Here is a 16,376-nt window from a genome sequence, read left to right as displayed (position 1 = left end):
AACAGAGGCAATAACAGACATCTCTTATGCCCAAAGAATGATAAATGGAATTCTATTAGAAATAACTGGGACAATAATCATGGAAAGAGAAGTGCAATCAGAGCCTTTGAAGAAGAAAATATAAATTATAATCAATTAACATGTCATTACCAAAGAAAAACTTTACAACAAAGGGCCTCAGTTCCGTAACATGAACACAGATCATCAATTAAAAGCCAGAAAATAAAAAGCAACATACTGACAGCAATCACCAGCCGAACACAAGGAGAGAAAAGGAAGCTGTATGGAGATAATTTTTACGTTTTTTCTTTCTTTTTTTTTTTTTAAACATAAGTTCTGCTTCTCAGATAGTATTAATGCTGAGCATTCAAAGACACAATGCAACACAGAGGACTGGCACACACCCCTAGGTCAATCCTGGCATAAACTGTACCAGATTTCTGCTGCTCACCTCTCAGAGCAAGGCGTTGACTTGCCACTGCGCAGACTTTGGGTTTCAGCTTCTGAACCTGTGTTCCTTTCACCTTCATCTTTTGCATTTGCAATTTCTCCTTTGGTAACCGCCCTAATTACTTTCCTGATGAAAACAGGGAATAAAAGATTTTAAAAGTTGTAAGGTTTTTCCCAAGCAACAGCAGCCTGACTGGAATACTGTGAGGTGCGTGTCTATTAATTTCATCTGTCTGACCACGGACAACTCCAGATGTAAGGGTCAATAGAGCACCAAATCTGGTTATCAAACTGATTCCTATGAACAAAAAAAAGCATCATAGTTGCTATAAACTGCTTTTTAAGACACAAAACATAAAAACACCCCTCCAACTCAGCATGGCCACTTCAAGGTTTGAACTAGATGTGTCTTTTGTGAAAATCCCTCTCTCTATTTTTTCACAATTTATACACAGCAAAGTATTTTTGACCAAGTATGTGTATTTTCCCCTAGAAAAATACACTATATGTATTTTCTCCTGAAGATTTATTTGCAATTTCTGCAATTATATGCATCAATGCCCCAAACATGCTATTTTCTGAAAACATATCATCCCCTTACCCTGCAACATGTGGCCTAATAAGACAGAAATGAAAGAAATTACATAAAGTTTTGAAAAGTAATATTATTCTTCATAGACTTATAAACAACAATAGACTGTGAAGTTACCCCATGACACTAAGTGTCAGTAGGACTTGGCCCCAAAATGGCTTTGCTATAACAAATCCACTCATGAGAAATATGAGTGTAGAACCTGAGGGAGGAAGAAGGAGAAAGGAATAGAGGAGGAATAATGAACTACTTCTTAGAGAGGCCACAAAATATACTAGGAAAAGCAAGCCTAATTCCTGTAGGATTGAATTTCCTTCATGGGGACTGTCACCACCAGAAAACTTTTCAGGCTACAAACTGAAAAAAGCTGAACACCACTAAAATAAACAACAGACAATTATAAAAAATAATTGTTTCTCATAGGAGAATATGACTAATAGACTCGCATAAAGGATTTAAATGAAAAGGGGATTAGAAAAGTAAACTTTAATGCACTCTTACTATAGCTACCAATTAGCACGATTTAGAGCAACGTCTAGGTCCTATTATAGCAGATTCCATAAGCTCGTTCTTTATTCACCTTAATTTGAGAAGCCAGAGGTATTCTGATGCTCCTTTTCCCAAAATTAAAGAGAAATAATTCACTCATGTTAATTTCTGGAATCACTGGAACAAGTAATTCCATACTCAGCTCTCCTCAGAAGTAAAAAAGCTGTCTACCTACCCTGTATTTAGGATCCATAGTAAAATGTGTTCTTTCTTCCAACAAAACCAAAGTTTTCCAACTACCAGCCCATGGAGCTCCAGCCATGATATGAACGTTCATCTGATTTTTCTTCCCATTCACCCAATAGCCTCAAGTTCCATCCAGACACCACTCGTGCAACTGTATAGTCAATGCATCTGTCCATGTGCCCTGAGAGTAAGCGAGCGCTCATCTAAGGGCATAGCCCAATTGGGGTTACACACATCACTGAGACTGCATGATGACCAGCAAAAAAAAAAAACTGTTTATTCACTGTCACACACACACAAAAGGTGCACTGCTTGACTGTTAGACTGCATTTGCACAGCTGGAAGCTAAAGAAAAACTTGACTTGCAAGCAGAACCAACCAGTATAGATAAAAAGCAGGCCCTCCAAATACTATTTTTTGCATTTGTTTCTTCAGCAAACGTGCCTTTAGGGACACTCTGTTACTTCCGAGTATAAATAAAAAAAAAAGATCCAGGAGTAAAAATTGCCTTTTTTTCTGCTAGCTTTATAGCTGAAGAGTAATTACTGCTGCATTTCCTAGGAAACTGCAGTCTAATTATAGTAACTATGCTTTTAAACGAAGGCTGTTTCTAACCCTGGGAAGTTTGAGGCTGATGTGGAATGCTGAAGAAAAACCATCTAACCATATGCAGATGTTATTTGTTTTATCAGTTTCCAAAATAAAAGGCTTTACCCTATCTTTCTAGGTCCACTGAAGACTGATTTATGCCCAGTTGTGGAGGAGACCGATACATCTGGCCTTTTTTCTTCATTCTCTTGGGGTTGATCTTTAAACGGTCTTCCTTCATCCTTACTGGAAACCACATCTTCAGCGGAGGGGGAAAGAAAAAAAAAAAGTGAATGTTTGCACAAAAAAGGCAGCACATGTCAAACAAACTACAAAAATAGAGTTCTCATTTTTAAATATTAAATAAAACCATATGATAAAATATCATGCAAAAAAACCTTAGGGAGTTCTTTGGCTTTTCCTTTTAATAAAAGAAAATAAAACTTTAAGTAGCTTGAAATGTTTCTAATTATCAACTCGTCTTGAACTATGCTTCTGAATTTATCACTGACAACATTTAATAACCAAAGGACCTGAAATATAATTTTGCAATGTACAGTATTTTCTGTGTTAAATGAAAGAATGTTTTCCTAATTAAAACGTTTGTTCGACCAGGAGCAAGGTGTGGGAAAAATGGCTTAAATGTATTTTTAATATATCTATCAAATAACAAAGTAACAAATCACAAAATACACAATTTGACAGGCTGCATGATATCAAAACCCAAAGAATGTTAGATACTAGCCAGTTTGACAGCTTCTGAAGCACAGTGACATTGGAAAGACCAGCATTTTGTCAAGCAGTATATTTGCACCAGGCATTTTTCCAAAGGCAGTAAACCAGTCCCTCTCCCTACAAACTGCCCATACCCATCACCTTCCTACTGAAAGTGATAAAAGCTACATCTGAAATCAGACTACCTACATAACAGCTTCTGTGTGCAGAGTGAAGTAGTCACATGATGACAGAAGCATCAGCGTTCAGGAAAAACTCCTGTTTCTTAAACCAGTGGTCCTGTGGTACCATGCAAGGTACCACAGCAGTTCACAGACATGGTACGCTTGCTGTGCTTGGTCAAGAGGGCCAGACTGTTTACTGTACCTAAAAGTGCAGGTGCAATTTATTGGAGATATCTGGGCAAAAGGAAAGTCAAGTGAGAACTGAGAAGTACCAAGTAGTCTGGAGGTAGCCCATGCTCCAGCATACAGCACAGGAGTTAACATTTATCTTTCTTATTCAGAGTTGGAAAAGAAAAACGGAATATTTTTTACACGCTGCCATCACAAATAAGAGAGCCAAAGTAAAAAAAAAAAATGGCTTGGTTTAGATCTCTGCATGCAGCCAAATTTCCCGGCAGGAACTGAGAATGAACTTTTAGAGCCTCTGTGCTGGCTTTGCAGCTGAATAATACCGTCTGCCTATTCGGACAGTGAGATTTTGAGCAGCTCTCTACCTCCATAGAGATACTTCTTCATTTGTCTATACCTTACCTTTCCTGTAAGTTAATAATTTACAAATCACTGCATAGTAATACCCAAATAGGAAATTAAGATTAAAATACTGATTATACTTACACCTTCAACAGTGAAGAATAAAATACAAGACAAGTCAAACACTCTGGAAACAAGGTCTAAACGTCTTAAGCACAAGCAAATCTCTATCTGGCGGCCCCTACCTGGGAATTTACGTAGGATAGACTGTCTCACAACATCAGTTCCAAGAAGATTTGATTGTTTGAAACGCTTTGCTCTTTCTTCAAAAAACCATTCTCCTGTCACTATCCGTAGCTGTCTATATGGGAGAAATGAAAAAAGCCACAGACACATGTACATTAACAAACTTGGCCAACCAAAGCTACTGCTTAAGCCTTTAGGTCATCATTCAACCGTCATGCTCACAAACTCTGGACAATATTTGCACAGATCAAAATAAAAAGATTGATTGCAAAGCTTGGGATAGTAGGACGTGTAGTCGCAAAACAGCATCATCTTGCTTCGTGAATGAAAAGTAGTTTTCAGTACATGGAAATTTACTTGGCAAAAAAGTGTTTCAACCACTTTTACCAGCTTTCCGTAGAAAACATGTAACATACTATCTCCCTAGTCCTTTAAATAGTGAACTACTCAGCCTCACAGTTTTCAGTACCTCCAAAATGACAAGAGATGTAGAAACAACAACAGTGGATGGTGGGAGAAAAAAAACCCACTAAAAGCTCTTGCCAGCCAAGTCAGCAGTTCATGGACCTGGTTATATATATAGGCTTGCAGCAACCTGTATATTTTGCATCTCTAAGTTTCATATGCTGCCACTACATGTAGTTTCTTGACATGACGGTGCTGTTATGAATTAACTATGTGTTGTAGGTTCAGAGCAATGAACTTTTTTCTTTGCTACTGTTCTACTTTTTCTGGTTTCAGATTCTCTTTCCTATACTAGCAACAAAGAAATCCTGTACTGGCATTGCTGTTTTCCATAGGTATATTTTTATGCTGATTGTTAGCCTTTGCCTGAATTAGTTTCATTATGGTAAAGCATTACCATTTCTACTGCCTCACTGCATACACTTGATGGCAAAAAGCTACGAATCATGAATACTCAAATAAGAAGCAAATAAACTAAAAAAAAATACTAAAAACTGATTTAGCTCCAGATGTGTTCCTGCTTGCTTTATGGTCAGTAAGAAAACTTACTTTCAAACCTATACGAGAAAAGAAATCATCTAGTCTCTTGGGCATGAAAATTACTACAAATGGATTTAGAGCACTGATCAATATCTTTGCTATTAAATTACTTTTGAGTCATGCCTGAATCGAGAGTCTTACTTGGGAAAATACTAAAAATTACAGAACAGGATCCTGCCATTGGGTAAAGAGACCCTAACATCATCAGTTTTTCCTAACCTATTAATGAATCATGCACCTTTGCATGAGTCATTAAAAAAAAAAGAAAAAAATCAGACTCCAAAATGTGCCCACAAGCATAGAAATAGAAGATTATTGCCTTATCTTGTTGTTGCAGACTCCTAGTGACAAAACCCCCTATAATTCATTATCATAATCAGTCAGCCATTATGCAAGGCATTAAATAAAATCTCTACATTTCCACTCAGAATTTTTAAATAACTTTTGTTAGACACAAACACTGGGAAGAATTAATTGCATTAGAAACAATGCATGGTCTGGCTACTATGAAAAACAGCTTTTCTCTGAATGTGTATTTTCACAATTTTTTTACAGCACACACTTCTCTGTGCAGTTATTTTCATACCAAGATTTACAGCAAGTTTAATGCTTTATATCAAACCATAAACCTTTCAAACCTTTGACTATGCCATCATATTCCATTGCAATATAAATGACATATCACATTGCAGTATGAATTACATGGTTCATTCATGTTTTTTCCTCAGTTACTCCCAGGTTTGACCATAAAACTCCACAAGTGCCATTTTCTCCTTGGATAGAGATTTTATTCATCCCTAATATCTTACCAGCAATGCTTAACTTGATCAAGGTCAGACAGGGCACTCCCCACCCCATTATCCAGAGAAGCACCTTCACCCTTCTCCAAGCTCGGGGCAATCTGAAGGAGAAAGCGTGACCTACGCCCAGGGTTTCAGCAGCGTGGGAGGCTGCCCCACACAAAGCTACAGGCTTTTACAAGCAAAAACTTGTAATTATTCCCACACCCAATGCCGAATAGTGCCACCTGCCTGGGCTGCTGTGGTTCACGGAGGGGCAGCCCTCTGCCACAGGGTCTCCGGAGAGCCATCTTCTACATTTTCTGGCCAGATGTGAACACTGATGAGGGAAAGAAAACCTCCTGCCTCACAAGCACCCAGGAGACCTCAGCCTGGGTGGAATGGTGGCTAAGACCAGCGTGTCTGCTTGTTTTACCGTGTATTAGTCTTACAATCTGGTATGGAGATTCAACGCTGCAGCAGCGTGACGAAGGGCTCGAGGAGGGTGATGGGGGCTGGAGAGATCAAAGGAGCTGCAGCCAAGGGAAGGATGGTTGGACAGCCGTGGGAGGAGGCTGGGAAGGAAGAGGATGGAGGGCTGCTGGACTGTGCAAGGAAAGATCAGTGGCGGTGCTGTTGGTGGAGGGAGCAGGTCGTCTCCCAGCATCCATCCCTGGGAGAGGGCCTTCCTCTTCTCCTCCACTCCACTGTGGTATGGGTCACCCACACCCCTAGAGCTCACCATCCGTCTTCCTCTCTCCGTCCCCACTCCATCCTATGCCCTCTGAACAACCTCTCCTGCTCCTCCCTCTGGGAGCAAAGCAACCAGCAAGATGGGAAGGGCTGGCACCAGGCTGAGAGCGAGGAAGGAGTACTGTGGAGCAGGACTTTCTCTTCCGCTTGCCATCCCCTTGTAATAGTGACTACTGACCCCACATTCATCTTCCTCACAGCTGCATAAAGCTGTGCAGGGAAGAGATAGGTTAGTCTACTTGGGCAACAACAGCTGATCCCTGTATCTTCTCGCAAAGGATAAATAAGAAATCTACTTCTCTTACTAATCTCTCTCTGCAGGCTGTAACTTGCCACCATTAAATAGCCCCTAATTACGTAGCTGGTGCCCTCTTGCTTAGCCAAGGAAGTTCGGGGTCATCACTGCATGCTCTGGCAAACACAAACTGGGCCCCCAAGGAAAGAGGAGGGTGCAAACAATCTCTTTTTCTTGCCTGAGTGGGCAAGGGTGTGTGACAGCCGCTACACCGATGGAGCTGAACTGTGTGCCAGTTCAGCTAACGATGGTAAACTGAATTGCCCATCTTCTTCATCGGGCTGATCTTATCAAGCAGTAGTGATATCCACATTTTAAATTGAGGTGCCATCTCCTTGGCAGGGCTACTTTGAGGAGGTCCACACCCCTTCTGCTCTGACTTCACCAAGAGAACCAGATCTGAAGTAAAACACAGACAACTCCCTCAACTGAGGCAAGAAACACAGCAAATAAAGGGAGTACTGCCTTGCTTTAGTCAAGTGCTTCATCTCTCTAGCCAATCCTGTTATCCACAGCGAAATGGAAAAACCAAAAGCAATCAATAGCCAGCCATTGCGAGCGTTGCATGAAACAAGTCTAGAAGCCTCAACCTCCACTTCAGACTTTCATCCTTATTATCATCAATGTTACTGTCAGTCTTGGGATCCTGACTTCAGCTGGCAGTCCTCTTTTGCAAAAATGTCCTTATCCAACAGATCACCTCTACGAAAACATCACATTCTAATGAAATAAAGGGAAAAACCTTAAGAGCTTTGCAGCTTTGAATTTCTAGTGCACTAATATTGGATACTGGATATATTTTTTGCATATACTGAACAATTCACAGAGAGACTAGTGTTCTTGTTATCTTAATCATTCATACATGTCAGGAGTACCTATTAAAACAATTTTTGTTCTACACATAAATAGAAATTAATTCAGATTAAATGATTTCCTAAGTCTCTGACTTGAAGTTTGAATTTCATAATTGCATTTGACAATCTGAATCAAAAATTGAGGAGCGAGACCTAAACAGTCTTATAATAATTTTATTTTCATGCATTTATAATTATGACAAAGGGAGACTGTCTTTCCTACTGAGATAGTGCATCTTTCTTCTATTTCTGATACAGGACTTAAACGAACCCTTCCCATCTAAATAATTGTTTCAGTGGGAAAAGAAACAAGGGCATTTACTCAATGGTACATCAAATCAGTGCTTGCAGGTTTGATTTTTGTTGTTTTTAAAATCGGTCCAAGGTCCATACTGACTGTGAATCATGGTATGTGCACGCATCTTCTTTACTTTCATTTCTCAGTTAGCACGTAGCATACAAAGTGAAAAATATGTATGTGTTCTACCAAAACAGTGTTTAGACTGGCCTTCCAAGGTGTGCAACAGATGCTGAAGTCAGTAGCTTTAAAGAAGGAAAACAGTGTTATAAATTGTAATAGCAGCAATTTTTGCATGATTACATTTTCCTATACTCAAAATGGCTAGGAAAATTTTAAAGAAAAATCAACATCCAAGTAGCTTGGTTTAGTACCAAATATTTTAGGTATCTGCTAAAGTCCTTATACATTAATTACTGATCTACCTACTCACATCATCATGTGAGAGGGAGTATGCTACGGTTCCATGCTTCTTCTCCCTCTACGATCTTCTACTAAATGGATTAACTTCACTAACGCATTGCTTAGTTTAAAAATGGAACATAACCTGTGGCTTATCCCTGCCAAAACCTCAGCTTGTTATTTTCCACTCTTATTTTTGCAAGATACTTCCTGGTTAAATGCCCAATTATAAAAATTCAATTTAAAGATGGAAAGTCCCAGTTGTTACTTTTAATAATTTAATTTCTTTGGGCAAAAAAAACCCCACATTGGTAAAACAGTTTCACTATCCATTTGATCATCCAGTCTAACCCACATCCACAGTAGGCAGAGAGATTTAGTCTGGCTTCCTTTTCCTCTCCTGTTCCTCAAGTTATTTGACTTCCTCCTTGGGAGTAAAATCTGGAAAAAATGGCAAGACCAATGGCTGGATAAAATGCAGCCTATACATGAACATACCAAAATACACACTCATCTTTGTATGTGTTCAATTCCACAAAGTATTTTCCAGAGTAATTCCAGAGTAATTCTTAATATGCTGTGAGGCTATTAAATTGAAATTTTTGACCCTATTAAAAGAAGGCAAACTTGCTTAGAAGTGGCTAAAAAAAAAGAAATTATAAGAAATCTGAAAAGCATTTGCATATTAAAACATTTGAAATGCCTCTATTTTTAGGCTCCTCATGGGAATAAATGTTACTAAGATACTGATGAATTTTCATGACACTTTAAGAAAACATAATTATTTCAAAGATGAAGATAAATTTCCCATTACTGCTTTGTTCTGCTGTAATAACTTGGGCCACTTAGGCATTTTATCTTGCTGAAGAAGTCAATCAAAATAAAGGCATTGTTCGCAGATATCTAGACACATTCGTAATGAGAAATACAGATAGCATCAGGATGCAAAATCAGCTTGCCAGCAGACTGCTTGAAGAACTTGATTTCCTTCCACCTATTGATCATTTTAGATGCCAAATTTATAACACAAACTGATCACATTTTAAGAAGATGCAGGGAAAAAGTGACCTTAATAGAAAGTTTCTCTTTTAGCACCTATCTTTGAAAACTCCTGATGACCTCAGTTCCTTGTATGCAGGGAACGGAGCAGAAAGCTTCGTCTTTCCTCAAGTGCATCGCTACATACAGGCTTGATTTATCTCACTAAATACTACAACAATGTGACCATCAAACAGACAGTCACATAAATAAAGACACCTTGTTCTCTGCCCTCAGTAACTGCAGAACTAAAAATTTGGCAGAAGACTTAGCTCTCACCCTTCTTGACCTTCAAATGCTTTATCTTGCAACTTTATATTCCAGCTGGTAATAACTCCCATGGGGTGAAAAAAAACAGTAATTTTCTCTTCATGGACATTCAGGGGGAATATCCTTTTTCACTAACTGTAAATTGTAAGACAATTTATATATAAACCTCAGGTTTTTATACTTAAAAATACTGACAGACATCTCTCACTGTTCACATTCAAATGTCTTTCCTCAAATCCACTAAATCTCTTTGTGAAAGTTTTTTAGAATGTAGTTAATGTGTTGTAATGAGCTTCCTCATCACCATAAGCTGTTTTTCAGGCAAGTCTGACTTTGGAGAAATGGCAGATGAAACGCTTTAAAGATTATTTTGGAGGAGAGAAGTCAGATTCACTTGTTGCCAGAGGAAGATGTTCTGGTTGACAGATGAACAGAGAGATTGTATTATTAAACAAACTGGTATCTCACCCCTACAGCTACCATCATGCTACTATGTAATTTTTTTAAATTTGTTCAGAAAATAATACTGTGTTTTACCATATCCTTAAAAAAATGAGCATCTTGAAACTACCTGATCCTCAAGTCAAAGTCAGCATACTTGCAGTTTGCCACCATCTTTTGTTTTATTTTTTTCACAGCTGGACGTAAGCCCATCATAAACGTTAAAGCAATGATAACGTTTGATCCCAGGCTATGTGACAGAATGTCCTTTTGCTGTACTACAGGTATCCCAAACTCCTGTGCTATAAGTGAATAGGCAGGACTCAAGAAGCTCAGAAGGAAGGAAAAGTCAAAATGTATTAAATGAAGCAACAAGCAGAAGCTGGCTGATATTACCTACATTTTCTTTTATTGCCACAAGACATTCTTTGTTCAGCAACCATTTTGGATTATCTGTGTAATGCAAGGGATTTCTGCAGTAATTTCTATAGTAATTGTCACCCTCTCTTTGAACGAACACACTCAACACCCAGTATCATACCTTCTTCACTGACACCAGATGTAATAGAGGAGGCTTTCCAACAGTTCTCAAAAACTTGCTTCTGAACATATTCCTGCAGGTATAACTGACGACTATGTAACAGGACTTGTATAGGTTACTACTATCACCATCACCTTAAGCAGCATTTAATAGACATTCTTGATGACAATTTTGGCAGAACAGCAAAGAACTAGTGTAGCACCAAAACTGGAAAGAGTTCACGAATCCTTCTCCCTGCCTTTTAACAGTCTCACAGTATGTATGGCAACATACATATACATTATAACAACAGTATAACCTGGCTCTGCTAACAGAAGAGCACAGCAGGTGCTAGAGTCTATACAGGTATCGACATTACCCCAGTCTCATTCATCAAGGTTGCTGAAAGAAAAAGACAGGGGCAAAAAGAAAAAAAGTTTCCTAACACTTTTTGCAAAGCCACTAGCATGGTGAAACAATTCAATTTGACAGACACTAATACTGTATGCAAATCAATGCTACAGAGCTAGAAGTTTTTCCCCTCCTCCTGCCTTTTGTTTGCTACTCACACAGCATAACTGTCTCTTAAGACTGGGTTCCTATTTTCTTTTCCTTGCCTTCTGCCTTTTAATCTTGCCAAAGGCCCTATTTGCACTAACTTAATCAGCTCCTCCTTCAAATGTAATTCAAAAAGCCTAAAATCCTGATTTTTTCCCTGCATTTCTCACTTAAGTGAGGGAGAGGAAAGCAGAACTGAAAGAATTTAAACTAGAACTATGCACAATGATTTAACTGAAACACCTATCCCAAACTTTCATCTCTACACTGCCCACACAGAAGATAATCTCTTTGTGTACTCCCAGCAGTGTAAAAGGCATTTTACAGATCATTAACTGTCACTATAGTCTTGCAAAAACACTGCATATGAACAAAAAAAAAAAAGGACAGAGAGATATTTCAATTTAATAAAGATACCCAACAACAACAAAACGTTAGCACTTGCAAAGTTCAGCACTTTGCGAGCAAATTACATCATGGTTTGTAATAACTTAAAGGCAGGCTTCAACCAGAATTAATCTTCAAAATGACTGCTAAGACCACTCCTTTGCATACAGAATTGCAGCACAATCACAGGTAGAGGTGGCATATGTTTTGAGAAGTTACCTCATCCATCTTTCAGCCCCAAAACAGGACCATCTTTACTGATGTCATTATTCCTGAGAGAGGCTTATCCAACCTGTTTTAAAAGCAAGATTCTGCAACCTCTCCAAGTTATATCAATATTCATGCCACCCAACCGAAATCTGTTCACTGCAATTTAAGTATCATATTACTTTTCTCATCCAAAGTGAGTACGTAGAACAGCCTGTATGCCTGCTCAATGCAGCTGCCTTTTGTAGATTTAGAACGCAGTTATTTTCAGTTTCCTCTTGCCTAGGCCAAACACTTCTGACTCCTTTCATGACTCTGGACATACCGTGTGCTAGGCTTGCGATCATCATTTTCTGCTGAACTTTCTCCCGTTGGCCAACAAGAAGTGTGCTACACAAAACTGGGCAGGTACTCTACATAAAACAGGATTGAGACATGTATTTTATAGGCCATAATTCTGCTTGTACACCCCTGTGTGATGCTGGATTTTTCTACAGTGGAAAATACTGTTGATTCACATTCAGCTTTTAATTCAGAACAATACCCAGATCCTTTCCTAAGGAACAGCTGCATAAGCTGTTTTTATCCTCATTCTATGTTTCTGCAGCTGCATTTTTACCCAAATGTAGTACTTCCACATGCCTGTAGGGAGCCACCACTTGCTTTTCCTTCAAACCACTTCTCTTAAATTGTAAGCATCACTATGAATCCTAATCCTGTCCTTCAGCATGCCTGCAGCACTTCTCAGTTTTATGTCACCTGCAGATGTAACTGACAAACTCATCTGCTGCATTGTCAAAGTCCTTGACTAAAATACTTAACAGTAAAAAGCCAGGAGATATTCCGCTCTATACTACTGCCTTTTTTTTTTTTTTTTTTTTTTTTGACAGCAAAATGTCCATAACTACTCTGAGAATGGAGCTTTATAATTTTCCAGGCAGGTCTGCAATCACACTGACAGAATTTATTCCAGGGCGTAGCTCCCCTTATTTATCAGCTTATTAGAAAGGCACGAGAGAAAGTATCAAAAGGTTCACTTAAGTCAAGTTATAAGACATCAACAGATCCTCCTCTATTCACGAGGTCTGTCACACTATCAAAGGAGGAAATTAAATTGGTTTTGACATTATTTGTTCTTGAGCCAGCTCTTACTCATCGTCCTGTCATCTCCTCTCAGCTTTCAAACAGCACAGCAATCGTTTGTTTCAGTATTTTTAGAGAAATTAAAGGTAACTTGACAGGGTCAACAAAACCCTTGTTCTTCCTTTCTTCATTTTTAAAGACTAGTATTGTTTTTGCCATTCTCCACCCTGTCATCTCACCTTCACCCCATCATTTCTGAAAGTCAGAGCACTGAGAATCATGTCAGGAACTGACTGAAGCAAACTATAAGGAGCTCAGCCAGGCCCCTACCAATGTAAAAACATTTCACAAAATCAAGCACTTGAACATGTTTCATTTTAAGAGGTAAGACATTGTCCTCTGGATGTGCCCCACTGGCTGCAGAGAAGGTTTAGACAGCTAGCTAAAAACAGATGTTAACCTTCTAAAGCTAAACTTAGAAGACACAAACCCTAAACTCCATGTCCTGCTGTATTAATTTTTCACTAACTGTCTAGGTAGCCAAAGTCTGACATACCTAGCACTTTGGGTTCACTCTGTGATACAATTTACAAAAAGCCTTATCCTCCTGATCTTATTAGTTTGATGGTCTGTAAAAAGAAAAACCCTCTGAAATTACTCTGATTCTTTTCCCCTTTAACATGATTATTTTATCATGTCTTTTTCTTACACCATCTGGTTCTTACATCAGGATACATAACTGAGTTTTGTTGCCCAATACATTTCTCCTTTCCTTCATGGTTATCTTACTGAGTCAAGCTACAGATGCCCATATTACAATACCGATCAAGTGAATTATTCTTCCAAGTATACATCAAGTACACTTTGAACACATAACATCTCTTTTTGTTTATTCACTTGATATCCTGTGTTAGAATATTGATTCTCTGCTTTTCAGCAATGTGATTGACTACCCTCCTCCTCCATTCCCCATGCTCAATATTCCAACTGTGAGAAATGTGATATCCCCTTTTGCTTTACCTCCCACCATAGCACAATTTACTTTAGAACGCTCACTAACAGAGACGTTATAAATACAGCCCTCTCTCTTCACGCAGATGTTCAGTTAATATACACACAGAAAAAAGCAAGGATAGAAACATGGATTGAAGTGCTTGGACTCGCAGTTTTTACATCTCTTTCCTTACAAATCCACCTACCATGTCAGTCAGAACATACAGACCTCACTTGTTCTTAATTCTGTTTTGTTAATTTTGAATTACTTGATTCTTACATTTACATCTTCATAATCACAGATACTAAGCTGTGATGCTTGCAGCTTTCTTTAGAAAGCAAGCTAGTTGAAACTGGCCTGAAACTGGAAAAAAAAGATACTGCAAAATAGTGCAGCAAATAAAACCACCAGATAAGCCTTTTCCCTTGTGTACTTGCTATGCATATGCTTTTGTGCTAAGGGGATGTAAAACGGTAACACCAGCACAAAATTACTTACACAGCGGTAATCTCTAAACGTATTTACGAAAGCTGCACAACTTACGCAATTTTGGCACACACTGAGCACTTCCACTGCCCATCAGTTCCCACGACACGACACTTAGTGCAAACTCGAAGTTTGCAGGTTTGGCACACGTCTCCTCTGTCAAAGATTAAGCCCAGGCTTTTTTGACAGCGAACACAGACCCTGCTGTTGTCCTGTTGACAATGACGGTTTCCACCTTTCCTTCTCACTTCCAGAAGCTCATTTTTCAGTTTCCTAGAAGTAAGAAAATAAAATCTTTTAACTTAGAGATACAACTCAATGATCTGCAAGAACTTTTTAACAGATTAAGATTTAGCGCAAAAACCTACAAGACACAAATAAGTACAATACAAATGTTTTTTTGTATTTGTTGTGTTTTTGACACACATAGGACAAAGAAAAAATCTACCCTACACCTCTCAGACATGCAGTCCAGAGGAAAATCTTGTGGTAGATCAGCATAAGTAACTGCAGACAGCTAAGCAGTTCTGAACAACTGGTAAACCATCTTTGCTTATCCCTCATCAATAATTCAAGTCATGCTGAGCCCAAGTTGACAGCAGCTCAAAACTGGGACTATCCTGTGCATCCACAGAAGGAAAAGAAGAAAACCTTTCCTGAAATTAGCGTGCATTTAATACTATGACAGGGTAGAATGCAATTCTGCACCAGCTATTCACAGAATCACAGAATCAGTACGGTTGGAAAAGACCTGTAAGATCATCGAGTCCAACCTGGGGGAAAAAAAAAAAAAAAAAAAAAAGAAATAAAAAACACACAACATCAAAAAACCCACAAAAAAAAAAAAAACCACAAAACCCACGCCACACAACAACAATAACAAGCCACAACCCACCCAACACCACACAGCACCATGTCCATCAAGCTACATCCCACAATGCCACATCCACACGCTCCTTGAATACCTCCAGGGAGGGTGACTCTACCACCTCCCTGGGCAAAGCCTAAAAAAAAAAAAACAAACCAAAACACCTAAATAGATAGTGATGTTATGCTGTGATACCACAATTAAAAAAAAAAAAGAATGTCAGTTTAAATAACACGACTTGCAGATTACCAGTTCTGCCACAGACTCTGCAGGATAAAAATATTTGCATTTAAGACCTAATTTTGAAGGCTGCAATTTCAATGGTGCACAAGTTTGGTCCTTAATGAGAAAATAACCGTAAGTGAGATGTAACTACTATATTTCCAACATAAAAAAAAAAGAATTTGAAGAGAAAGAGTCAGGAAGGATGATAGGAGATGCAGTTTTCCATGCCTATCTTCCCAAACCAGGGACTCAAGCAGGATCCCATCAAAACCCAAACCTCTCACTCCTTGTACCTTGATTCCTGAGCTCAACTCCAGAGCTTTCCCTCCCACACCACAGCCTTTAGCTCTTACTCCTCTCACCCTGATCCACAGAACCATCTAGGTTGGAAGGGAATATTGGAGGTCACCTAGTCTAAACTCGCAGCCAAAGCAGGGCCAACCAGACTGGGTTGATCAAGGCTTTGTCCAACTGAATCTTGAGTAAAGAGTCTACAATGTCTCTGGGCACCTGTTCCAGAATCTGACTAACTTTATGTTTTTCTAAGGAAAAAAAAAAAAAAAAGCACCTTCCTAATAGCCAACCAGAATCTCCCAGATTCCAGCTTGTTCCCATTGCCTCTTCTCCTTTCACTGTGATGTACCTCTGACAGGAATCTGACTCCATTTTTTTCTATACCATCACACTAAAGACTTGAAGACAGCAATCACATCTCACCTTTGCCTTCTCTTCTGAAGGCTAAGCAAACCCAGTTCTCTCCGCCTCTCCTTCCACGTCATGTGCTCCAGCCCTCTAATCATCTTGATGGCCCTCCATTGAACATGTTCCAGTATGTCAATGCCCCTCCTGTTCTGGGGAGCCCCAAACTAGAA

General features: G+C 39.0%; 1 protein-coding gene across 1 annotated transcript in view; it reads right to left on the bottom strand.

Moving 5' to 3' along the window:
- Positions 1-16,376, bottom strand: part of SYTL5 (synaptotagmin like 5) — a 61,492-nt gene that overhangs the window by 29,980 nt on the left and 15,136 nt on the right. The window contains exons 2-5 of the mRNA XM_059822735.1: positions 14,469-14,684; positions 4,041-4,156; positions 2,492-2,624; positions 452-577 (exon numbers count right to left, since the gene is read on the bottom strand). Of these exons, the coding sequence (XP_059678718.1) occupies positions 452-577; positions 2,492-2,624; positions 4,041-4,156; positions 14,469-14,684 (591 nt within the window). The remainder of the gene's footprint in view (positions 1-451; positions 578-2,491; positions 2,625-4,040; positions 4,157-14,468; positions 14,685-16,376) is intronic.

Source organism: Gavia stellata, chromosome 1 (genome assembly GCF_030936135.1).
Source record: "Gavia stellata isolate bGavSte3 chromosome 1, bGavSte3.hap2, whole genome shotgun sequence".
In the NCBI taxonomy this organism is placed as follows: Eukaryota; Metazoa; Chordata; class Aves; order Gaviiformes; family Gaviidae; genus Gavia; species Gavia stellata.
The sequence above is the reverse complement of the archived record's forward strand: the minus strand, read 5'-3'. Positions and strand labels throughout refer to the sequence as shown.